We start from the raw sequence: 26425 nt of genomic DNA, 5'->3' as shown, positions 1-26425 counted from the left end.
CTCTGAGGTGTTCCCAGTGCAGTGAAAACAATCTATTAGGAGACCAGACTCATCTCCAACTTTTCTCTTCTTGCAAATGAGGCAAACACTTGATGCAGGGGCTTCGTACAGAACAGAGTTTCATGAGATGCTCGTTGCTCCTCCCATGAAGTAGATAATGCTTCCCCTCCTAAAAAGAAAGATTCCACCAATCTCATTCAGTGCAGCTGGGGGAATCGGAGCCTGGATCACTGATATTCTGGACCCACTGGACCCATACAGTTTTTTTTTTGGGGGGGGGTTCCGCACTGAGAGAAGCTGCCCCTTATTGGACCAATGCAATCTAGAGACTGGGGACTTGAATCAGACTGCCCAGAGAAATCAAAGACCAATGGTGTGAAATCTGGGGCAGCTTCAAAATTTCTGCCTCCTAAAAACATTGTACCCAATTTTTCATTATTGCCCATGTCACATTTAACTGAAACAGGTTCACCAAAAAGTCTCTCAGCCAGTCTGGAAGAATTTCCATTTAAGAGACTGCTCCATATGGAGGAGTAAGTGTGTGCTGACACGTCACGTCCATTTGTCTTCGTAGTGAAATGAGTCTTCTGGCTCCATTCACCATAACTGACCCATGACTCAGCCTTATCATTAGGTGTCTTTCCTGAAGCAGGGCCCCCAATGAAAACAATCATAGGCTGCAAGAACACTGGCAGAGGTGGGTGGGCAAAGGAGGAGGGAAAATGGGGACAATCATGTTTACTATTTACAAAGAGGAAGGAAAAGATTGGTAGAAACAAGAATGTTCTGGCCGGGTGCGGTGGCTCACGCCTGTAATCCCAGTACCCTGGGAGGCCAAGGCAGGCGGATCACGAGGTCAGAATATCAAGACCATCCTGGTTAACACGGTGAAAACCCGTCTCTACTAAAAAATACAAAAAAATTAGCCGGGCGTGGTGGTGGGCGCCTGTAGTCCCAGCTACTCAGGAGGCTGAGGCAGGAGAATGGCGTCAACCCAGGAGGCGGAGCTTGCAGTAAGCCAAGACTGCGCCACTGCACTCCAGCCTGGGCAACAGAGCCAGACTCTGTCTCAAAAAAAAAAAAAAAAAAAAAAGAATGTTCTGTCTTAGCAGTCTGAATAACACATAGCTTATATATAAAAAGAGAAAGTGTCTCAAGAGGCCTACTTCATGGATTCTACCTGTTTTCCCTGCTTCACTAGAATAAACTGGGATATGAGAATTGCTGCACCAAGGCACCCTTCTTACCTTGACATGTCACGGTGACGTCAGTGGGAAGAGTTGCTGTGAGATCCTTATACAGCAATCTAGCACAGAACGGGAAGGACTGACCGCCTGGGTCCAGTTTGTAAGTAAATGACAGCAAGTTACACAGTGGGTTTCTCTGCAAGGGCCCAGTCAGGAGGGCTGCAAAGTCACTCTAAGAGGGGTGAGGAACAAAACGAAGTACAGGATGACTACAGTTCCAAAGGTGGTGTTTACTGACACTTCAATTATGTCAACCAAAAAGAGGCCCATCAATTACATTTCAGAGAAATAAATGAGGGACAGAAAAAGTTCTGAAAAAAGGACTAATGAAAAAGATGTGTAAGATAACTAAGAGTCAGTGGCAGCCCGCAAAGCCCTACAGGCCTAAATGGCCAGGGGTACAGCTCCACAAGAGACTGTTGCTGCAAAAACTTCACTGACGTTACATGGCTAAGATGCTTCATGACTGCATCCACATTTCAATTTAAGTTAAACCTGCAACTGAGAGCTGCAGGGTGATTCCAAATACATAGAGGGGGAAATGCTAAGCTTGTAGGAGTCACTTACAGCCATCTGCATTCATTTCCCAACTACTTTTTTCACCCAAACTTAGCTCCACTGCAACCCAAAAAGGTAGGCTAGAGTTTAGGGGAAGTTGGACAGCATTCTTCCATGGCACTGCAGAAATCCTTCTCTTTCTAATGAGATCTATACCCAAGGTTCAGCAAGGCACTTGGTACGGTACGTAGCAGGCACTCTATAAATCCTTGTTGAATCAAAAGTATAGCAACTGCACTCTGTACAATCTTATGATAAAAGCTTGAAGACCACCATTCAGGGGTGCATAATCCTTTAACCAGTACCCAAGCTTCAAAGCCATCCAGAGTTTCAAAAGAAAAGAGGGTGGGATAGTGCTTTTGTATAAAGCAGCAGCATCGGAAAGGTAATGGTCAAACTACTAATGCAGAGTTAGGAAACACTGAAAATACAAAAAACATCCCCCCTTTCCCCTTTTATCTTGGGCCCACAAATGAGGCATATAACATCCCAGAGAGATACCTGAAGCCGGTCTGCCTGGTACTTCCTCCCAGAGTAAGCATTCAGGTACTCGCAGAGACTGAACAGGAAGTGCTGGATGTTGGTCTGTAAGTATTTTGCAGCTATTTCTTCCAGAGGAATGAAGACTGGAACTGAATGGTGATGTATCCGGAGTGGTTTCTGTATGACAAGGTCCACAAAATAGGAATCCAATAGGTTCCCCTCAAAAGCAGTATTGATGCAGACACAAACTCCTCGGCTGGTCAGCTTACCACTGAGGCCTGAGGCAAACGAGAAGACACCTCAACAGACAGCAGGCCAAGGTGACATCTTACTCATCTGTGCCTCCAGTAGCTTCCACAGTGCCCAGAATATGTATACTTTGTAAACAAATGTTTGCTGAATGAGTATCATAGGCTCATTCTTCCCCTTGACTCCGGCTCACTTTGAGACTGAGTTGTTCAAACCATGGAAGAATGGTAAAAATGAAAAAACATCCTAAATGTCAAATTATTGAGAAATTTTTCTGGATTTTTTTTTTTAGGCCAGAGAGCAGTGGCACGATCTCAGCTCACTGCAATCTCAACTTCCTGGACTTAAGCAATCCTCCCATCTCGGCCTCCCGAATAGCTGGGACCACAAGCGCGTGCTACCTCACCTGGCTCAGTTTTTAATTTTTAGTAGAAATGAGATCTTGCTATGTTGCCCAGGCTGGTCTCGAACTCCTGGACTTAAGTAATCCTGCCTCAGCCTCCCAAAGTGATGGGATTACAGGCATGAGCCACTGTGCAAGGCCAAAAATTTAATTTATAGCTATTCTTTTTTTCTGAGTGTGAAATAATTTGTCATAGTCCCCAGTTCTTCCCACAATTATCTTGTGGCATAGACGGGAGAATAAATCCCTACTTATGGTGAAACAGAGACTTGAGAAGTTCAAACTATTTCACTAGCAGCATCAAACAAGCCAGCAGTAAAGGCAGTTATAGTACAGGGTCTGGCACATGACAAACTGTTAAAATGAATGGAATAAGCCAGCCACCAACTCAGCTGCTGTACAAAGAAGCCAATCTTGTAGGTGAAGATAGGCCTACAAATAGCATGTCAGCTGTGTGTGTGTGTGTGTGTGTGTGTGTGTGTGTGTGTGACAGAGAGAGAGAGATGAGGGCAGAGGGTGTAAAATACTATAAATTATGAAGTAAGTCCAGGACTGATAACACATCAGCAAACTCACTAGAGACAGACCCAGACTAAATTAGGTTAAAAAAACAAACGAAACCTGTAAAATGATACGCCTGCAGAATGGCTTTCACATTTTCCAGTTTCTCTTCCAATGCTTCTTGCTCATTGACCTCCACTGTTCGGTTGGGTTCTACATTGGCAATACATGCTTTCACCTGCAAGATATGCAGCAAATCAATCTAGGTACAAAGGTGTGCACCACAACGTCCCCACCCTCACCCAACTGGATAAAAGCTAAATGCAGGGCACATGATATGATACATCAATGCTACAGTGGCCGGCCAGTTATTGCTATGAGTTTACAGCAGAGGAAGAATCTCATGGGTCACAATGCCAGGAATCAGAAGTGGAGATTGTATGGGTCTGAAGAACAATTCAGATTTGATGGCTGGAGAGAACTGAGAGAGTAGCAAGAAAAGGTTGTGTGGAAAGTCTAGGCTAAGCACAGGGTGGACAAAACAGGTGGCTGTGAAGAGGCAAGGCTGGGTAAGTTGGGCTTGGACAGTGTGGGGTTTCAAATGCCAGGGCTCCAAGGCTTACGCTGCTAGTTATAGCCCAGCAGAAGGTACCAGGCCAACCCGCCCTCTGAGAACAACTACGCAAGGTGGATAAAATACCAAAAAGAAATAGGCAAGCAAAGAGAGCAAATGGTTTGAAGGCATTCCACAAGGATCCAAATAGCCAGGATTGGAGAAGAGTGACAAATGCTCTGAAGTCAGCTGGCTTCCCTGCAGCCTCTGGCCTCAGAGCATTTCCTTATTCACAGGCAAGGCACACTGGGCCACATAGAAAGGCGTAAGCTAGACTCCACAGCAGTCCCATACGGAATAAACCCCGGACATTAATGGCATCAAAGCAGACTTTCTATGGGCCAAGATCCCATAGAAAATGGAACTCAACGTTTTGCTTGCAATCTGCCCTCCCGGCATTTGCTAATTCCTAAACTGCACAGGTGTGACTGGGGACTGAGAAACCACATGGAAAGAAGCTGCTCAGCCCGGCACAGTGGCTCCCGCCTGTAATCCCAGCACTTTGGGAAGCTGAGGTGGGTGGATCACGAGGTTAGGAGTTTGAGACCAGCCTGACCAACATGGTGAAACCCTGTTTCTGCTAAAAATACAAAAGTTAGCCGGGTGTGGTGGCGTGCACCTGTGACCCCAGCTACTCAGGAGGCTGAGGCAGGAAGAAGAATTGCTTGAATCCGGGAGGTGGAGGTTTCAGTGAGCCGAGATCGTGCCACTGCACTCTAGCCTGGGCGACAGAGCGAGACTCTGTCTCAAAAAAAAATAAGCTGCTAAAGGGGAAAAAAGCCAAGCAGAGATTTTGCTAGAACAAAATGTGGATTTCAGGGCCTGCCAGGGAAGAGGAGCCTTAATAGACCTGTCTCCAACACACTCCCAAACCTTCAGTTGAAGGTCCTAAAAAAAGCTATGCCCTAGGAGCAATGGAAACCGGAAACAGACCACTTCAACTGAATAAAGGTGATGTGCCCATATGCTATCTACTTGCCAGAAAAACTAAAATTTCCTCTGGAGGAAGATAACATACTCAGAACCCATATCGCCTCCCCTCACCTCCCGTTCCCTTCCTTTATTTTTTCCAGACCGAGTTTTGCTCTTGTTACCCAGGCTGGAGTGCAATGGCTCGATCTTGGCTCACTGCAACTTCTGCCTCCCGGGTTCAAGTGATTCTCCTGCCTCAGCCTCTGGAGTAGCTGGGATTACGGACACCCACCACCACACCTGGCTAATTTTTGTATTTTTAGTAGAGATGGGGTTTCACCATGTTGGCCAGGCTGGTCTCGAACTCCTGACCTCAGGTGGTCCCCCCACCTTGGCCTCCCAAAGTGCTGGGATTACAGGTGTGAGCCACTGCACCTGGCCTCCATATATTTTTTCATACACAATACTCATCATTGAATTTAAAAAAAACAACAACAAACAAACGAACAAAAAAACCCCACTGCACTCCAGCCTGGGCGACATAGCGAGACTCCGTCTCAAAAAAAAAAAAAAAAAAAAAAAAAAATTTCAAACTTTAAATGCGAGTTTACATAAAATGAACAAACTGCAAAATGCAACATACCAAAAGTGACCCAAGAAGAAACAGGAAATCTGAACAGCTTATGCTGATCAAAGAAATCGGATCAGAAATTAAAACCTTCCCACAGAGAAGGCCCAAAGAGCTTCACCGGGGAATTCCTTAACAAAATGTAAGAAAAAATAACACCAATAGTATATAAAGTCTTTCAAAGAATAGAAAAAAAAAAAGGAAAATGTCTCTAAGAGCAACATAAAACTTGATGCCAAAACCTGACAAAGTTATTACAAAAAAATCATAGGGCAATCTCTCTCATGAATTTAGATGCAAAAGTTCTAATAACTAATATCAGCAAGTCAGATTTAGAATTATATTAAAAAGATAATACATCAAACCAAATTAGGTTTACTATGAGAATGTGAGGGCAATTTATCATTTAAACAGCAATCAATATATAACAAATTAATAAGGGAGAAAACATGATTCCCTTAATATATGCAGTAAAAATATCTGATAAAATTTAATAGCATAATATCATGATTAAAACTCTTAGCAAACTAGAAATAAAAAAGCCGGGTGCGGTGGCTCACGCCTGTAATCCCAGCACTTTGGGAGGCTGAGGTGGGTGGATCACCTGAGGTCAGGAGTTCGAGATCAGCCTGGCCAACATGGTGAAACCCCATCTCTACTAAAAATACAAAAATTAACCAGGCACATGCCCATAATCCCACCTACTCGGAAGGCTGGGGCAGAAGAATCGTCTGAACCCAGGAGGCAGAGGGTGCCGGATCGTGCCACTACACTCCAGCCTGGGCAACAAAGTGAGACTCTGTCTTAAAAACAAAAAAAAAAATAAAATAGGAAATACCAGGAAAAGATCAGCATGATCTTAAGTTAGACAAAGATTTATTGAACAAGAAACAAGGGCACTAAGAATAAAGTTTAATTCCTAAATCAAACTTCATTAAAACAAAGATTTTCATCGCAAGACACCATTAGAGAATGAAAAGACAAGCCACAGTCTAAGGAAGACTCTAATACAGATACCCAACAAAGAACTCATTCAAAATATGTAAAGATTTCTACAATTTAATAGATGGACAACCTAATAAAAAGTTCACAAAAGCCTTGAAAAAAGCACACTTCGCAACAGAAGATTTTCAAATGTTCAATACAGGGATTCCCCAACACTGGTTATGAAGCAAATGCAAATTCAATCCAAAACGAGATATTATTACACTCCCACCAGAATGGCAAATTTTAAAAACTGACAATAGCAAGTATTGGTAAAAATGCAAAACAATGGAAATCTTGAACACTATTGCTGGGAATGTAAAAGTGATACAATCACTTTCAAAAACTGCCAGAATTTTCTAAACCTAATATGCATATCCTACTAACCAACAATTCTACTAGGCATACACCCAATATATAAGTGTACATTTTTATACCAAAGGACAGAAACACACAAAATGTTAATAGTGACAACATTCATAATGATCCCAAAGTGAAATAACCCCAATAACCCAAATGTCATCACAATAGAATGGGTAAACAAGTTGTAGTATACTCATAAAATAGAATTGCTATATAGCAATAAAAAAAATGACTACTATAAGCAAAGTGTAGGTGAATCTCAGTCATAACATTCAGCAAAAGAAGCCAGACGTAAGAGTTAGTGCTTTTTAACATTTATATAAAGTTCAAAATCAGGTAAAACCTATGTATGGTGACAGAAATCAGAATAGTGGGTACCTTAAGAGATATGACTAGAAGAGGCAAACTGGAGGCTTCTGGGGTACTGGTAATGCTCTATACTTGAATCACTGTTGTAGTTACCTGGTTGTGCTAACTTTGTAACAAAGTCCATCAGATTTGTGCACTTTATATATATTACAATTTAAAAAAAAAAAGGAAGAAGGGAGGAAGGAAGAGAGATATAGGTGGAAAAGGAAGACGGGGAGGAAGGCTGATATCCCATGGGCAATTAAGGGTTGTTGATGGCTTTTGAGCAGAGCAATGGTGCGGTGTTTCATGAAGCATTTTCTTGGCTGTGCAGGATTTATTGGAAAAGCAGAAATACGAGAAGATGCACCAACTGGCAGACTACTGTCATAATCCTGGTATCCAAATCACCTGATATTTACTCCATATATGGCTAATATTTGAGCTGTGGCAATGGAGGAAGGACAAAGACTATATAAAAGAAAAATCTGATAGGTCTTGCTGACTGAACCTAGGCTAGAGAGATAACTGAAAAAAGGGAAGGGTCAAGCTCCCTAGGAGGTTGAGTCTGGGTGACAGATGTCACTAATGACTAAAGTATCAACAACTCAAGGCAAGCCACTACAAGTACTGGTAAAAATGCAAAACAATGGAAAACTTATACAACTATTGCTGGGAATGTAAAACTAGTACAATCACTTTCAAAAACTGGCAGTATTTACTAAACCTAATATGCATATCGTATGACCCAGTAATTCTACTAGGTATATACCTAATATGTTTATGATTGAGTTAACAAACTTAGGTGTTTATTAGGGCAGGTTAAGAACCTGGCAGGAAGAACTTGCCTGGCTTACCAGTAGTGCCTGACCAATGTTAGGTGATATTCACTGTAACTCTACAGGATTTTTTTTTTTTTTTTTTGAGACGGAGTCTCGCTCTGTTTCCCAGGCTGGAGTGCAGTGGCTCGATCTCAGCTCACTGGAACCTCCGCCTCCCAGGTGCAATGCTCGTGCCTCAGTCTCCTGAGTAGCTGGGATTACGGGCACGTGCCACCACGCCCGGCTAATTTTTGTATTTCTAGTAGAGACAGGTTTTTGCCATGTTGGCCAGGCTGGTCTCAAAACGCCTGACCACAGGTGATAGGCCTGACTCGGCCTTTCAAAGTGTGGGATTACAGGCATGAGCCACCGCGCCTGGCCAAACTCCACAAGTTTGATCATTTGAGGGATCAAGGACTACAATCAATCCAGTAAGATCACAAGTAAAACACATTATTAAAAATTGCCAATTCACCAATTCCCAAATCACATTTGTTCATTATACTCTAAAGGAACTGCTGACACCACCCTTCTACTCACGCTGCCTCGCCGGTGCCGCACCGCAGCCCCCGGATCATCTCGCAGATGCCTTAGTTTCTGAATCTTGGTTCCAAGAACATGTTCCTGGGCCTGCACGCTCTGCGGCTCTTCAGACCGTTTACGGGATCTGCTCATTTGGTTCTCTAGCCTTTCCAAGTGAGCTAAAACACCTAAGGAGAGTAAAAGGAGAATTTTACAAGCCGAGGATTTCTCACTGTGGCAACAGGAAGTATCTCAGGAAAGAACAGGTGACTCTTTTTCACCAGAACTTTATGGCCAGCTGAATTGTTAGATATCTGTCAATTTATAAAAGCAGGGGAGCTAACAATTGAAATCAAAGATCTTCAACCTCCTAGGTTGAAGAGTGATGTAAAACAGGATCCTCTTCAAAGAGAGCCCGAGAAAGGATATGAACCATCACACGCTGATTAGGCAGCAGTGTCTTATCTAGGTCTGCAGTTTACCACAAATCCACATCTCTAGTGTGTAAAGGATGATTCTCTAGCTTTACCACCGGCTGGAGAGAAAGCCCTCTCACAGTTGAGGGCGGTGGCTCACACTTGTAATCTCAGCACTCTTGGGGGCCGAGGCAGTTGGATCACCTGAGGTCAGGAGTTCAAGACCAGCCTGGCCAACATGGCGAAACCCTATCTCTATTAAAATTACAAAAAATTAGCTGGGCATGGTGGCGCATGCCTGTAATCCCAGCTACTAGGGAGGCTAAGGCAGGAGAATTGTTTGAATCTGGGAGGCAGAGGTTGCAGTGAGCTGAGATCGCGCCATTGCACTCCAGCCTGGGGGACAGAGATAGACTCTGTCTCAAAAAAACAAACAAACAAAAAAGAAAGTCCCAGACTTTATTTAATCGAGCTTCTTAAGTACATCCAGCATCTGTTTTGTAGGGTTCATATGCATAAACATATATGAAAATCTTAATCTTCTTTCCTTGCCTTGGAATGGAATCCAAAAACTTATTCACCTATCGAATTAAGACTAGAAACCTCTTAGAGTGTTTACCGCTAAATAAAAACATTTAAAAAATTATGTGAGATTGGGCCGGGTGTAGTGGCTCACGCCTGTAATCCCAGCACTTTGGGAGGCCGAGGCTGGTGAATCACGAGGTCAGGACATCAAGACCACCCTGGCTAACATGGTGAAACCCTGTCTCTATTAAAAACACAAAAAATTAGCTGAGCATGGTGGCAGGCACCTGTAGTCCCAGCTACTCGGGAGGCTGAGGCAGGAGAATGGCATGAACCCAGGAGGCGGAGCTTGCAGTGAGCCGAGATCCGGCCACTGCACTCCAGCCTGGGTGACAGACTCCATCTCAAAAAAAAAAAAAAAAAAAAAATTGGGTGAGATCAAATAGAAACAGACACACACTATATGCAAAATTATCCTATTTTACTCATTGAGGCCTATCCCCTCTTGCTTTCTCAGAAACTCTAGATGATCGGTTACCCTTTTCTCTGCTGTGTTCATTTCCCTTCCACACACGCTCAAGTCTCAACTGTCTTCAAACACACACACTCATACACACACATTTCATATACTCATACACACTCATACACTCACACACACACACACACTCATACACTCACACACACACTCATACACACATTTCATACACTCACAGGCCTGTTCTTGCCCACAAATCCCCTTCAGCTACCATCTCCCTTTTCTCCCCTTTCCTTGCCAGGAAAACTACTTAAAAGAGTTGTCCATGCAAGTTGAGTATCATTTATCCAAAAGTTTTGGGACTAGAGGTGTTTCAGATTTCGGAATTGGGAATATTTGCATTATACTTACTGGCTGAACATCCCATATCTGAAAATCCAAAACTGGAAATAAGCATTTCCTTTGAGCATCATGTCAGTACTCAAAAAGCTTCAGATTTTGGAGTATTTCAGATTTTGGATTTTCAGTGCTCAACCTGTACTCACTTTCTCCATTTCCTTGCCTGTGACTCATATCTCAATCCACTTGAAACTCACTTCTGTTCCCATTATTTTACAAAACTACTCCAGGATCAACAGTGATGTCAATGTTGCTGAACCCAAAGCACATTTTTCAAGCTCCCTTATCTCACCTCCCAGCACTATATGCTTCTGCTGATCACCACCTTCATGAAACCCTCTTTTCCTTTGAATCTTAGCATACCAGCCTCTTGGTTTGCCTTGTTCAACAGATGTTTATTAAGCATCTATTTTGTGCCGAGCACTATTTCAGGCACTGAATGTAGTGATGAACAAGAGACAAACTACTTGTTTTTGTGACACTTATATTTTACCTGTCTGACCCCTCTTTCTGCTTTGCAGGCTCCTACTCTCCTCCTTGATCATTAAATGCTGACATTTTCTGGAGCTCAGTCCTAAGACCTCTTCTCTCCAGAAGAAATCTCATCACTACCCACAGCCTTAATGGCCATACATGTCGATGCCTCGCAAATATGTATCTCTAGCTTATACCTCTCTCCTACTTCTTGAGAAAGCAGAATACCCACCTGCCTTCTCAGTGTATCTACTTGGAAGACTCACAGGAACCTGACAATCAACATGTCCAAGACTGAATTCACCATCTCCCCTTCCAAACCCCTCAGTGACTAGAACCATTTACAGCTGTGTAAACCAGGTACTTGCTTCCTTATACCTTCTTCCTGCCCCAGTCCCAATCCATTACCAAATCCTATTGAATATACATTCCTAGTATCTCTAAAATATTTCCATTTTCCCCATCTGCAATGCCACCATTGTAGTTCAAGCTACCACCATTTCTGGACTATTACAAGTTTCCTAGGTGGCCCATACACTGAAAGCATATTTCAAAATCTAAACTGGATCGCGTCATCCAGCTGGCTAAAGCCTTTCAATGACTTCATACTGCCTACAAGGCCTACTGGCCTCTGGATCTTTCCTACCCTCATCAGTATCATGCTGCTCCTTCTCTAGGCACTTCCACACAGGCCTTCTCTCAGGCTCTCAAACCTGCCCAGCTTCTTTACTGACCTGATCCCCACCCCGCAACAGGCACACCAAAGGCTCTTCCACAGCTGTCCCTTACCCACCTTCACCTGTACTACTGTAGCTTGTTAGCACTCAGTGCAAACAGCATTTCCTCAGGGAAACCTTTGCAGCACCTTCAGAACAAGGCCAGGTGCCAGCTCATAAGCTCTCAAAGATCCTTCTGAGACAATACTATAGTTTTTTTGTTTTTGTTTTTTAAATAAAAGAGATGGGGTCTCACTATGTTTCCCAGGCTGGTCTCAAACTCCTGAGCTCAAGCGATCCTCCCACTTCGGCTTCCCAAAGTGCTAGGATTACAGGTGTGAGCCACCGCACCCGGCCACTATACTTTTAATTGTATATTCATTAGTGAGATTATTTGATTTGCTTATCTTTCCCGCTGAACCTTAAAGCTCCAAAATCAGGGGCCGTGTGCATTTGTGTTCACCCATGGATCCTTTAACCCTAGCACAATGTCTGACACATAGTAAACACTCCGGAAATGTTTGTTTGTTTGAGACGAAGTCTTACTCTGTTGCCCAAGCTGGAGTGCAGTGGCGCGATCTCAGCTCACTGCAACCTCCACCTCCCAGTTTCAAGCAATTCTCCTGCTTCAGCCTCCTGATTAGCTGTGACTACAGGCACGTGCCACCATGCCCGGCTAATTTTTATATTTAGTAGAGATGGGGTTTCACTATGTTGGCCAGGCTGGTCTTGAACTCCTGACCTTGTGATCCGCCCGCTTTGGCCTCCCAAAGTGCTGGGATTACAGGTGTGAGCCACCACGCCTGGCCAACACCCCAGAAATATTTACTTAAACACAGACAACCAAGCATGACACTCTTGGAGATTACACTCACTTGGCTCATGTCCACAGAAAAATCCACAATACTACAATAATAATCGTGAAAAACCAAAATTCAAATTAAATAAATTAGTCCTAACAATTAGAATGTGATTAACTGCTTTATTCACAAGTCTCTATTTATCCAACAACTATGTATTGAGAATCTACTATGGACCAAGGACCGTGCCGGAAGTTATTCATACTACAGTGGCAAAATGATGTCCCTGTCTTCATGGAGCTTACAAAAATTATTTACTGTCCAACCAGGAGGTGATCTGAAAAGCACACACACATAGATTAATTTAGGGTGGTACAGGAGATGCCTGACCAAATTCTCCTTTATGGAAATTCTACATTACTAAAACAGGAGATATCAATGTTCCCAAAGTTTCTGAGATAAGTAGGTGTTCAAAACAGTATCATGCTGCTGCTTCTCTAGGCATTTCCACACAGTTCTCCCCTCAGGCTTTCAAACCTGCCCAGCTTCTTTACGGACCTGATCCCCTCTACACCAAGGGGGCAGCGTTGCTGTTTAGCGTTGCTACTAGAGAAAAGAGGGAGTGTATCTGCTGGGCCTGCTTTACCTTGGAAGTTATGACATCTCACCCTAGCCAGTCAGCTTTGTCCCAAAAAAAGGTTACAAAAAAAGTCAAAATCCCTGCCTATTCGAATAAATAATCTGGTTGCAACTAAAATTCCATGTCCTTCCTTCCGAAATGAGTGGGGACAATTCAAATAATAAACCAAAAGCTGAAATCACCCAAGCAGAGGGAGAAAACCAGTATGGGTAACAGCTAAATGTTTAAATATTGTTTTCGGTAGAGAATAAGGAGACGGGTCTAAGTCTCTTGATAATCCAAAACTTCCACCTCATCGCTTATTTTAATAGAAACAAAATTAGGCCTGGACTAGAGAACAGGTTACTCCTGAGTGTAGCATGTTTCCACTACACAAAGTCACCAAACTTATTTTTAGTCTTAAAGTAACAGTAAATCTTACCCCATATACTTTTATTATCTACAGTCTCAGCTTAAGTCATCTTAAGCTGAATATAGCTACTTCATAGTTATCAATGATAATGATGGCCCAGAGAAAAACGGGATCACCAAATTCACTGACAAACTCAGAATTCTTTTTAAAACTATAGAGTTATTTTTAAAGTTGGGTTTTATGGCAAGCTTTCCCAAAGTACTAACGTAGAACCCTCTGGATTTAGGCATCAGGCTTAAGTATGCCAAAGTTCTAAAAAGTATTAATAGCACAGGACATAAAGCAACACAAAACCAGAACTGTCCACAAATATTACCGGGCACTAAAGAAGAAAGCAACTTCCTTCTGGACAGAAATTCAGATGCAAATCTCAGTTTCCAAAGGATTGACTAAGGACTAAGTAATAGTTTCATAATTCTAAGCAACTCTAACAATTAATTCTTTAAACACTTTCTACTTTTTAAGACACTTACAAAGCCTTTCATTATTTCCTATATATTAGACATGTGCTAAATGCTTCACTTGAAAAGTTTGAATTAAATACTATTCCACCACAAAAGAAATACTTTTTCCACAACTACAACTACCGTGCCATTTTCACCTCCATTTTCTAGATGAAGAAACAGAGGCAGAGAACAAAGTGACTTGCCTAAGGGCCCTTTATTTATCATGGCAGAGCCAAGACTCAAACCCAGTTCTAACCAACACTACAGTCACTGCCCCGCACTGGCCCTCCCTCAGGGGTAATGCATAAATGGCCCAAAAACCCCGGGGAGAGGAAAGAAACCTCCCTGGCTAGAACCGCAGTTCAGAATATAAACACTGAGCATATGATGGATGCAACTTAATCCGTTTCAAAAGAGGTGGGAACCTAGAAACGAAGCCATTTTTCCTCCTCGAATAATCCTGGCTGCCTGTCCCTTTGTCTTCAATGTTAGTTCCTTTCACCATTCTGCTCCCAAACAGGTCAGGTCCCACGTCAGTTCCAGGAGGAAAGGGCTCTCTCAGCCTGCGGATCATCTTTGGGCAGCAGCAGGAAGGGGAAGGCGGCGGCCCTCTCAATACCTCCTTTAGACTCGCCATCTGGACGTAAAGGGTTCGCCTGCTCCATCTCAGATTGCCAAGGGCCTTCCCATGAAGTTGTCTAGGCAAGCGGTGATAGGGACCTCAATGTCCTTGCTGATAAAAGAAAAATGGCAACAGAGTCATATCGCATCTAGTCCCATTCAAACCCAGACGGCAGGGCACACACCACTCAGGCACAACCCCTGGGCCGCGGATGACACAAACGTCACGGCTAGGATCCCCTTTCCTGAGCCGCCAGCCCTCTCCCAGCGCCCGAGCCAGCAGAGTCCACGCCCACCCCCGCGCCCACCCCGCGGCCCCGGCGCGCTCCCGAGGCCCCGGCTACTCTGGTCCAGCAGGCTTCACAGCTACGGAAGGAGTTTTAAGAAGGCCGTTCAGCCCGCCACCCTGGCCACGGTCCCGTCAGACACTGGGTCTTTCCCCTACCTTCTCCCTTCTAGCTCACCCAGGCCAGGGGCGAGAATTCCCGCCATCCACGTCTTCAAAACCAAGCCAACCGGTCCCGGCGTGCTTTGCGATCCTGCCGTACAAAAACATGGCGGCGCTCAGGGCCCCGCCCTGATCCCAGGATGCACCGGGGAGTAGGTCCGGCCTTTCGGGTGGTGAGGAAGATGGCGGCCTCTGGGGCGGAGCCGCAGGTCCTGGTACAATACTTGGTGTTACGAAAGGATCTATCACAAGCTCCGTTCTCCTGGCCGGCGGGCGCACTGGTGGCGCAGGCTTGTCACGCGGCCACCGCGGCCTTGCACACTCACCGCGACCACCCGCACACCACCGCTTACCTCCAAGAGCTGGGGCGCATGCGCAAAGTGGTCCTTGAGGTGAGGCACTCGGGCGGAGGGGGAGGTGCTGAGACATCGAGGGCGGAAGTGGGTGTGATCTTCGGTCCGAAGGCCTAGCTGCGGGGAGTGGGTGCGGCGGGGGTTGGGGTGATCGTTAACATTTAGTCTGGAGCTATTTCCCTGGAGGTGCGTCCTTGGGGAGGGCCTGACTGTGTGAAGAGTGGAGAGCAGTCGTCCGCCCCCTTCTGGGCTCGCGGTGAAGTGGTGCCGCCTGTGTCCCCGCCGTTCCGCCTGTGCACTGGCCGACCTTTTAAAGCCATGCCCCAAAGTGCTGTCCTCCAGCAAAACCGAGCCCGAGGGGACAGAGCGAGCTCCTTCTCGCCGTGGGGACAGTGCAAAGTGAAGTCAAACTGAGTATTTACCTGGGTAGGACGCCAAAGTATTTGAAAATAAACACTAAAAGCCTTATTTGAACCTAGCTTCAGATAGACCAGTCACCAGGGGTGTAAATCGGTGCACCTTTTAAAATAGCAGTCAAGTTCTGTTTGCAGATAACCAAACAAATCTCACCCTTACCCTTTGACTCTGTCTCTCCTGCTGCTAGAGATGTAGCCTAAGAAAATAATCAGATGGACCCAAAGAGCTTTGCACAAGGATATTCATGGGAGCCCTTATGTTTTTGAAGCATATTTAGTGGTCTGGAAGAGTGCTCATGATGCGAAGCTAACTGAACTATATGTACAGAATGATCCAGACTTTGAAAGGAAAAACCAAGGAAAGATATCTAAATATTAAGTAGTGCATGGTGAGATTTTGGTTATTTCCTAATGCTTCTCTGTATTTTTGAAATTTTCTACCTTAAGCACATATTTTATAATAAGGAAAAACGGCTTTAAAGTAATGAAGCCAGAACTCAGGTGGAGGGGTGGAGTAATACCTTCATGGAAGACTGGCCAAGACAGATTATCTTTCAAGAGAAACATTACTGCTGGATAGTGAAACATCAGGCGGTAACCTGTAGGAAAAATGCCTTGAGAATCTGAGTAGGCAGAACAGAAGCCGCTGACTTTTCACTTAGATTTTCTTCCTATTAAGAGGTCTTAAGAAATCAGGTTCAGACTCCTCTTGTCTCGGGTGAAACTCTCTGAAGCCTACAGGGATTAAGTGACTCCCCTGAGTTTAAAAGAGGGTCTCATGATTCTTAGTTGTTAATCATGACTCAAGAAGGGAACTTAGGAGTCGCTACTGATTACATTGAGGTGCTGCTGTAGTCAGAAGGGCCAATAAAATATAAGACAATACCAGGATTAACTACGTTTATTGAGTGCTTAGTATGTGCCAGGCACAGGTCTGAGCCTAATTTCATTGATCCCCACTAGGAAGCATTATTCCTATTTTATAAAGGGACGAAGAGGCCAGCGAAGTCGCCTAACTTGTCCACGATCACGCAGTCAGCAAGAGTTTGGAGTCCGGTAGTCTGATTCCAGAGACTCACTGTATCTCACTGTACTATGCCTCTGCCCGAGGCTGAAGAAGCTGATGAGTCCTCCAGCAGAGCTCTGCCGGAAGGACTTAGCAGGTTAAAAGTAGCAATACTGGCATTCTCTAATTTGTTAAAACCAGCCTCTGATTATCTTAGTGGCTTCTGCCTTCATAGGTAAAAGATAAACTTTATGCAAACTAACATGAAAATAATAATTTTCTGAGTGATAGTTTTAATACTTCCTGGAATGGGATTCATCATGGGTGAATTGGCAGTAAGGATGACCCAGAAACGATTTCAGAAGGATGTTGGAGAATATTGTACTCTCCGTTTAATAAACAAGTGGGAGCTATCCCAGCAGAAGGAAAACCCCTTTAGGTTTCAGTAGGGTAGAGTGGGAGGGGTGGAGGGAAGTGGAAGTGGATGTGCTTTTAGAAATCCTTCCACTAGGGGCTGGGCGCGGTGGCTCACGCCTGTGATCCCAGCACTTTGGGAGGCCTAGGCGGGTGGATCACTTGAGGTCAGGAGTTCCAGACCAGCCCGGGCAACACAGTGAAACCGCGTCTCTACTAAAAATACAAAAATTAGCCAGGTGTGGTGGTGTACGCCTGTAATCCCAGCTACTCGGGAGGCTGAGGCAGGAGAATCACTTGAACTTGGGAGGCAGAGGCTGCAGTGAGCCGAGATCGTGCCCCTACACTCTGGCCTGGGTGACAGAGCAAGACTCTGTTTCAAAAGAAAAAAAAACTTCCACTAGGCAGTGGTTAAAGTCAGAGGCATTTAAAATTATGGGCACCAGCCATAGGAGAGCTGGAAAACGTGTAGAGCAGAATTACACATTACACATGTGGATGTTGGGCACACGACATCTCACGAGGGAAGATACAAATCTCCATTGTCTAAACAGGACTAGGAGGCCTCTCTCCCCTCCCCAGTGCACCAAGGAATGACACCGTTGCTCTGCAGCTCCCTCCTTGGTAAAGCTGTCACTCCACTTTCAGTGAAGAGGACTCCCGAAACCCTTTTTGGCCTTTTGACACTTCCTAAGTGGGCTATTCAGTTTGTGTTCTATGTTCTTCTCCTTTAGGCCCCAAATGAGACCACCCTAAAGGAGCTGGCTGAGACCCTGCAACAGAAGAACATTGACCACATGCTGTGGCTTGAGCAACCAGAGAATATCGCCACTTGCATTGCTCTCCGGCCCTACCCCAAGGAAGAAGTGGGCCAGTATTTGAAGAAGTTCCGATTGTTCAAATGACTGCTGCTTTGATGTGTTTGAATACCAGCTGGATCCAGAATCAGCAGGCCACCCATTCCAGAGCATCATGTGCTTGCAGTGTCAGCTTGCTCCCGTCTTTCAGTTGTGACAGTTTCTTGAGGGTTCAGCTCATGTTCCTATTAAAGTTGTCATTAATAACTACTTCCTCTTATTAATAAGTGCAACTGTGGAAGGTGCGCGGGCAGTGTTGTCTGGCGATCATTGCTCAAATAGAAGATTGGGTTAGACTCTCCTATGGGGGTCAAGGAAACTCCCTTCCAGTCACCCAGGTTTGAAACTTTGCTTTTTGCCGGGCGCGGCGGCTCAGGCCTGTAATCCCAGCACTTTGGGAGGCCGAGACGGGCGGATCACGAGGTCAGGAGATCGAGACCATCCTGGCTAACATGGTGAAACCCCGTCTCTACTAAAAAATACAAAAAACTAGCCGGGCGAGGTGGCGGGCGCTTGTAGTCCCAGCTACTCGGGAGGCTGAGGCAGGAGAATGGCGTAAACCCGGGAGGCGGAGCTTGCAGTGAGCTGAGGTCCGGCCACTGCACTCCAGCCTGGGTGACAGAGCGAGACTCCGTCTCAAAAAAAAAAAAAAAAAAAAGAAAGAAACTTTGCTTTTGAATTCCTTCTTATTCACACCCAGTTATCATATTTCATTGAATCTAAGACAACATCAACTTTAAGATATGGTAATATTTTATGTATTGTTAAAAAAAATGCTGGCAAATAAATTAAAACATTTGTATTTCAATAACAAAGATGTTAAAATTTGGCCAGCGTGGTGGCTCACGTCTGCTAATTCCAGGGTTTTGGGAGCCAAGGCGGGAGGAGCGCTTGAGCCCATGAGTTCAAGGTTACAGTCAGTTCTAATCATGCCACTGCACTCCAGCCTGGGCAACAGAGTGAGGCACTGTCTCTGTAATGATAATAAAACGTTAAAATTCGTGTGTGTCTATATATATGTACATACATACGGATTTATTAGATTTCATGAAATCTGTCAAGTACTACAACTGTTTTCTTGTCATTTTAGTGCTGCTGCCCTGTGTCAGCCTCTCATTTTGCTCACTGGCGTGTCCCACGGTCTGTTCACCTCCAGTGTGATGCTTCAATCCAGCAGCCGCTCTGCCACCAGATAGGATGACTGAACACCTACCTGTGTAGTCTAGGCTCCTCCCTGCCTATGGAGTAATCCCAGCACTCCCTAGCTGAGACTTCAGGCCCTCCTCATGTGTATTTCCTACCCATCTTTTTTGTTTTTTGGAGATGGAGTCTCTCTCTGTCGCCCAGGCTGGAGTGTGGTGGCGCCATCTCTGCTCACTGCAACCTCTGCCTCCTGGGTTCAAGCCATTCTCCTGCCTCAGCCTCCCAAGTAGCTGGGACTACAGGCATATGCTACCACAGCTGGCTAATTTTTGTATTTTTTTAGTAAAGATGGGGTTTCACCATGTTGGCCAAGCTGGTCTCCAACTCCTGACCTCAGGTGATCCGCCAGTCTCGGCCTCCCAAAGTGCTGGGATTACAGGCGTGAGCCATCGCACCCGGCCTCCTAGCTATCTTTTTAGTTGAATCTTCTATTCCCTTATTCAAACTTGATGTTTCCACAGAGTCCCTCTAGTTGCTGTTCTCCAGTCTCTGTCATGAGAGTTGAATGTTCTTACTCCTCCCCTCCCTTTCCTACACCTGGACTTTACTTCCACTATTTCCAGCTCAAGTGCTATCACTGCCAAAAATTCTTACCCAGCCAAAAATGATAGTTCCTTCTCTGAACATCTGTAATACTCTGCACAATGGTTACAGTATTTCTATAAACATTCGGACACACCTACAGAAACGCTTAGACATCTGTGAAGCGCAGTTGATGAGGGATAATTTGTTCAACAGATATCTATTGTTTGTCTACGTGGCAGGCTGTGCATAAAACAGTTTTGCCCTCAGGTAGCTAAGAATCTATATGGGTAACATCCGTCCCCCTTAGATAAGGTGGTACTAAGATCCCAGATAAGAGTTCCCTTTATGGGCCCAGTGCAGTGGCTCACGCCTGTAATCCCAGCATTTGGGAGACTGAGGCGGGTGCATCACCTGAGGTCAGGAGTTGGAGACCAGCCTTGCCAACATGGTGAAACCCTGTCTCTCCTAAAAAAAGAAAAAAGAAAAAAGCTGGGCGTGGTGACAGGCGCCTGTAATCCCAGCTACTCTGGAGGCTGAGGCAGGAGAATCACTTGAACCCGGGAGGCGGAGGTTGCAGTGAGCCGAGATTGTGCCATTTCACTCCAGCCTGTGCGACGAGAGGGAAGCTCCATCTCAAAAAAAAAGATTTCCCTTTATGAAAGGTGGTCACCTGAATGGAGGAGAGCGGACGGGTCTCACAGGCAGAATTGGTAGAGTGCTGAGGGCAGAGCCGACCTCAGGAAGCCAAGTGAATGAGGAGTTCAAGGGGTAGAGAGAAATCAAGTGCAGCATAGCATTTCAGTGACTAAAACGTGGAAACATCTAGCAATTGGGAATGTACTGGTGAACTTAGTGAAGTTTAAATAGCATAGTGAGGGTAGAAATCAGATCGTAACCTGTTGAGACAAGAATGGGAGGCCGGGCCTGGTGGCTAATGCCTGTAATCCCAGCACTTTGGGAGGCCAAGGCAGGCGGATCACCAGGTCAGGAGTTCGAGACCATCCTAGCCAACATGGTGAAACCCCCGTCTCTACTAAAAATACAAAAATTAGCAGGGTGTGGTGGCAGTTGCCTGTAATCCCAGCTACTCAGGATGCTGAGGCAGAAGAATCACTTGAACCTGGGAGGCAGGGATTGCAGTGAGTAGAGATCGTGCCACTGCACTCCAGTCTGGGTGACAAGAGCAAAACTCCATCTCAAAAAAAAAAAAAAAAAAGAAGGGGAGGTAAGAGGAGGTGAGAAGTGTCCTTTCCAGAAGCTTGAAAGGGAGGAGAGAGAGGATAATGGTTGAAGAGGGGCTGGAAAGATCAATGTTGTGTTCCCTAGTGGGGATTTTCTTAGATCTTGAGCAGGTTGATGGGTGGGGAGGAGAAAGAGGGTAAGGAGGAGAAAGTAAGGAGAGGAGAGATTAAGAGATTAAAGTTCCAAAATAGAATAACTGATGAAGTCCAGAGAAAACAGGAAGAGATGGGGTCAAAGGTACCGGTACTGAGAGAGGGGAACCTTCTTTTCTGAGACTGGAGGAAAGGCAGATGGTGAAGATAAAGATGTACGTATGTTTCATAGACTGTAGGAGAAAGAAGGTTGAAGTTGACCATACCTGCTGACTTTTTTCTATTAAGTAGGAGGTATATACGTTATCCTCAGCAAACTAAAGCAGGAACAGAAAACCAAATACCGCATATTCTCACTTAAAAGTGGGAGCTAAATGATGAGAACACATGGACACAGGCAGGGGAACAACACACACGGGGACTGATTGGAGGGTGGGAGGAGGGAGTGGATCAGGAAAATAATGAATGGGTTCTAGGCTTAATACCTGGGTGATCAAATTTGTACCACAAACCCCCACGACACAAGTTAACCTATAAAACAAATCTGCACATGCTGCACAGGTACCCCTGAACTTAAAAGTTTAAAAAAGTAGGAGGCATAGGATCTTTCATAACACTGAACGAACTCATTGAGCACTAAGATAGCACAACAGTGGGCAGGCGCCCAGGCTTTGCTGTCAAACTGCTTGAGTCCAAATCTGGGTCTCATACTTTCAAGCTCTGTGGACTTGGGCAGTCACTCCATTTCCCTGAGAGCCAGTTCCCTTATCCATAAAGCAGGGATTTAAATGTGTTTGGAAGTACAAACTCCTTAGAGCAGTGCCTGCGACTTCGTGCTAGGCCCTAAACTTGGGAAGATGCAGATGGCACAGCCCTCAGAGCTGCTCTCCAAGAGCTCTCCATGAAGGAGGCCATTGTCTACCCCTTTCTGTTAGGGAGTGATGCCATCCAGGAATCCAGCACCATTTCCATTCAAGCCCATTAGGAAAATGTTTCTAAAGGATACTGCATCTTAAAAAAAAATTAAGTTCTGAATTCTTCAGTAAGGCATAGTATAAAGCTAGAGAGGCCAAGTGCGGTGGCTCACGCCTGTAATCCCAGCACTTTAGGAGGCCGAGGTGGGCGGATCTCAAGGTCAGGAGATCGAGACCAGCCTGGCCAACATAGTGATACCCTGTCTTCTAGTAAAACTACAAAAAAAACTCCAGGCGCGGTGACTGACGCCTGTAATCCCAGCACTTTGGGAGGCCGAGGCGGGCGGATCACCTGAGGTTGGGAGTTCGAGACCACCCTGACCAACATGGAGAAATCCCATCTCTACTAAAAATACAAAATTAGCTGGGTGGTGTGGTGGCCTGTAATCCCAGCTGCTCGGGAGGCTGAGGCAGGAGAATTGCTTGAACCCAGGAGGCGGAGATTGTGGTGAGCTGGAGATCGCGTCATTGCACTCCAGCCTGGGCAACAAGAGCGAAATTCCATCTCAAAAAAAAAAAAAAAAAAATTAGCCAGGCATGGTGGCACGTGCCTGTAGTCCCAGCTACTTGGGAGGCTGAGGCAGGAGAATCGCTTGAACCCGGGAGGTGGAGGTTGCAGTGAGCCGACATCGTGCCACTGTACTCCAGCTTGGGCAACAGAGTGAGACTTTGCCTGGGGGAAAAAAAAAAGTTAGACAGAAATGAGACACAGCTGGGAGACAGCAGATTTAGGCAAATCCCTAAAGCAGAGATCTGAGCACAAATAGCCTAAGCGTCTACCCCAGATGGGGAAGAACATGAACGCATGTGCTGGCGCTGAGGGAGAGCAAGACAGCAGCAGGGAAGCATTCGATTTTCTTACTGGTATCAGCTTAAGACTATGATCATGGCCGGGCGCGGTGGCTCAAGCCTGTAATCCCAGCACTTTGGGAGGCCGAGATGGGCGGATCACGAGGTCAGGAGATCGAGACCATCCTGGCTAACACGGTGAAACCCCGTCTCTACTAAGAAATACAAAAAATAGCCGGGCGAGGTGGCAGCGCCTGTAGTCCCAGCTACTCGGGAGGCTGAGGCCGGAGAATGGCGTGAACCCGGGAGGCGGAGCTTGCAGTGAGCTGAGATCCGGCCACTGCACTCCAGCCTGGGCTACAGAGCGAGACTCCGTCTCAAAAAAAAAAAAAAAAAAAAAAAAAAAAAAAAGACTATGATCATTTGAACTAGATCAGCGGCTCTCAAAGTGGTGGTCTGATCCCTAGATCAGTACCACTTGGGTACTTGTTAGAAAAGCGAATTATCAGGCCCCACCCCAGACCCACTGAAGTGGAGGCTCTAGTGCTACCTAGAAACAGCCTGGGCCCTGGAGACAGCCAACCTAAAAGGGGAACAACAAATGTGTGTGGTTTAGAATCAACACATTATGAGAGGGTAAAGTGCTCACAGGAAGGAGTCAAATAGCAGAAATCTGGCACCAAGGGCACTGTATCTGGCCATGCACACTAAGGTTACAGAAAATTATCATTTCTCCAACAGGGCAAAGATTGTGCTGCAAGCCCTAGAATAGATGCTACATCCTTGAAAAGAATCTCTTAGGCTTTGATGCTTTGATAGGTTTCTTTTTTTCTCTCCTTTTTTTTTTTTTTTTTGAAACAGAGTTTTGCTCTTGTTGCCCAGGCTGGAGTGCAGTGGAGCAATCCTGGCTCACTGCAACCTGTGCCTTCTGGGTTCACGCCATTCTCCTGCCTCAGCCTCCAGAGTAGCTGGGATTACAGGTGCCCACCACCAGACCCAGCTAATTTTTTGTATTTGTAGTAGAGAGGTGGTTTTATCTGTCACGCGCGTCCGTGTGAAGAGACCACCAAACAGGCTTTGTGTGAGCAATAAAGCTTTTTAATCACCTGGGTGCAGGCGGACTGAGTCCGAAAAAGGAGTCAGCAAAAGGAGATAGGGATGGGACAGTTTTATAGGATTGGGTAGGTAGTGGAAAATTACAGTTAAAGGGGGTTTTTCTCTTGCAGGCGGGGGCAGGGGTCACAAGGTGCTCAGTGGGGAGCTTCTGAGACTCATTGTTCAGGAGAAGGAATGTCACAGGTCAATTCATCAGTTAGGGTGGGGCAGGAACAAATCACAATGGTGGAATGTCATCAGTTAAGGCAGGAGCTATGTTCACTTCTGTTGTGGTTCTTCAGTTGCTTCAGGACATCTGGATGTATATGTGCAGGCTTGGGCTCAGAGGCCTGACATCATCATGTTGGCCAGGTGACTTCTGACCTCAGGTGATCACCCACCTCAGTCTCCCACAGGCTGGGATTACAGGTGTGAGCAACTGCGCCTGGCCGGTAGGTTTCTTATATGTGAAAAACATTGTATAATTAACAAAGTGCTCCCATATGAATCAATCCTAACAATGTTTGTGATGCAGGCCATCTAGTCTCAGAGTTTACAGATTCAGAAAGGCTTTGACTTGCCAAGATCAAAGACAATGGCAGCACTGGGATTGAAAACCAGGTCTTTTGTCAGTTCAGTTTTTCTTTTTTTATATTTTTTTAGAAAGAGTCTCATTCTGTCACCCAGGCTGGAGTGCAGTGGCACAATCTCGGCTCACTGCAACCTCCGCCTCCTGGGTCCAATTGATTCTCCTGCCTCAGCCTCCCGAGTAGCTGGGATTACAGGCATGCACCACCATGCCTGGCTAATTTTTGTATTTTTAGTAGAGACGGGGTTTCGCCATGTTGGCCAGGCTGGTCTCAGACTCCTGACCTCAAATGATCCACCCACCTTGTCCTCCCTCCCAAAACGCTGGGATTACAGGCGTGAGCCACTGCACTCAGCAGTTTTCCTACTATCTTTTTTTTTTTTTTTTTTTTTTTTGAGACGGAGTCTTGCTCTGTCGCCCAGGCTGGAGTGCAGTGGCCGGATCTCAGCTCACTGCAAGCTCCGCCTCCCGGGTCTATGCCATTCTCCTGCCTCAGCCTCCCGAGTAGCTGGGACTACAGGCGCCCACCACCTCGTCCGGCTAGTTTTTTTTTGTATTTTTTTGGTAGAGACGGGGTTTTGCCGTGTTAGCCAGGCTGGTCTCGATCTCCTGACCTCGTGATCCGCCCATCTCGGCCTCCCAAAGTGCTAGGATTACAGGCTTGAGCCACCGCGCCCGGCCAGTTTTTCTAATATCTTGTAGTTGGTTACCAGTTTGGTTTTCCAGCCATCTAGATACTGGAGGGTAGTTTGTAAAGGGGTCACGAGTAGTTCAAGTGCTGAAAAGCTGTATCTTCCATTTGTAATTGGTTGACATTGTGGATTATAAATCAGCCTCCTGTGACTATAAGTTTTGTGACTCAACACCCTAGAGCCCAATTATCACTGGATGAGCTAACAAAGTTGAGTTTCTGAACTTATAAAGCTGAGGGTCAAAGCCTAGGTCACCGCTTCTCATGGCGCTGGCAGAGCGCAGAGGGCTCCCCTCCAGGGACAGGTTAAGAATTGCCTGTTATATTGTTTAATCAACACAGAACTTTCCCACAGGTTCTGAGATGCTGTCCTAAGGGTGTGAATTCCTTTTTGCTTCCTGGTTGAGAATCTTGGCAGTAGTGAGCCATCTAACCGACTGGGAAGGTGTTAGTGTGGAAAGATGGTTGAGAACCACTGCCCTCAGCTATGACTGCCTGACAGGTTTAAGCTGTCCTCTGAGGGCAAGTTTAACACGGCACCAGCTTTTGTCTTTCTTTAACATCCAGATATGGTGGGTGTTGACTGCTGGCCTAAGGCTGGATTTTAGCTGAGGGGATTTCTTTTTTTTTTTTTTTTGAGACAGAGTCTCCCTCTGTTGCCCAGGCTGGCGTGCGATGGCGCAATCTCAGTTCACTGCAGCCTCTGCCTCCCAGGTTCAAGCAGTTCTGCCTCAGCCTCCCAAGTAACTGGGACTACAGGCGCACACTGCCACGCCCGGCTAATTTTTGTATTTTCAGTAAAGACGCGGTTTCACCATGTTGGCCAGAATGTTCTTGATCTCCTGACCTCGTGACCCGCCCACCTCGGCCTCCCAAAGTGCTGGGATTACAGGCGTGAGCCACCGCACCCAGCCAACTGAGGGGATTTTTAAGGGTCAAATAAGTGGCACCCAAGGTCTGATCCTAGGTTCTTGAGAAATGAGACAAAAAGCAGATAAACAAAATATCACTTTTATTATCAATTGGTTAGAAGATATCGCATTATGTGATGGCCTAAATAGGATTGCTGGTTCCCTATCTTAAGGAAAAGTGTGAGTATACAGAGCAGATACTTCACCAAAGTTGATGCTTCCTAGTAGTCATGTGGAGAAGTAAGAATGAATTCCCCACATTCT

General features: G+C 45.6%; 2 protein-coding genes across 3 annotated transcripts; one reads left to right on the top strand and one right to left on the bottom strand.

Moving 5' to 3' along the window:
- LOC105479811 (centromere protein O) lies at positions 1–15159 on the bottom strand. Of its 2 annotated transcripts, none has more exons than XM_071076299.1 (7): positions 15002–15159; positions 14555–14668; positions 8651–8820; positions 3562–3679; positions 2307–2566; positions 1248–1419; positions 1–169 (listed from the first exon to the last, which is right to left on the bottom strand). In XM_071076299.1, exons 2-7 carry the CDS (start codon positions 14598–14600, stop codon positions 36–38), a joined length of 900 nt encoding a protein of 299 aa, XP_070932400.1. In that variant the 5' UTR covers positions 14601–14668; positions 15002–15159; the 3' UTR covers positions 1–35. The 2 variants fall into 2 exon arrangements, with proteins under 2 accessions (XP_070932400.1, XP_070932401.1); XM_071076300.1 differs by having other exon boundaries at positions 15021–15159.
- LOC105479812 (peptidyl-tRNA hydrolase domain containing 1) lies at positions 15145–18260 on the top strand. The gene is made up of 2 exons (XM_011738123.3): positions 15145–15396; positions 17928–18260. Exons 1-2 carry the CDS (start codon positions 15145–15147, stop codon positions 18096–18098), a joined length of 423 nt encoding a protein of 140 aa, XP_011736425.1. The 3' UTR covers positions 18099–18260.
- The last annotated feature ends 8165 nt before the right edge of the window (positions 18261–26425 follow it).

This window comes from Macaca nemestrina, chromosome 13 (genome assembly GCF_043159975.1).
Source record: "Macaca nemestrina isolate mMacNem1 chromosome 13, mMacNem.hap1, whole genome shotgun sequence".
Classification (NCBI taxonomy): Eukaryota; Metazoa; Chordata; class Mammalia; order Primates; family Cercopithecidae; genus Macaca; species Macaca nemestrina.
This window is presented reverse-complemented; position numbering and strand designations above follow the sequence as displayed.

Coding starts and splice junctions, on each gene's coding strand:
- LOC105479811 (XM_071076299.1), bottom strand. CDS start 14,600: ATGGAGCAGGCGAACCCTTTACGTCCAGATGGCGAGTCTAAAGGAG. Junction 2,567..3,561: donor GCAGGCGTATCATTTTACAG/GTTTCGTTTGTT, acceptor CGTTTGCCTCAG/GCCTCAGTGGTAAGCTGACC. Junction 170..1,247: donor CGTCACCGTGACATGTCAAG/GTAAGAAGGGTG, acceptor CTTTCTTTTTAG/GAGGGGAAGCATTATCTACT.
- LOC105479812 (XM_011738123.3), top strand. CDS start 15,145: ATGCACCGGGGAGTAGGTCCGGCCTTTCGGGTGGTGAGGAAGATGGCG. Junction 15,397..17,927: donor TGCGCAAAGTGGTCCTTGAG/GTGAGGCACTCG, acceptor CTTCTCCTTTAG/GCCCCAAATGAGACCACCCT.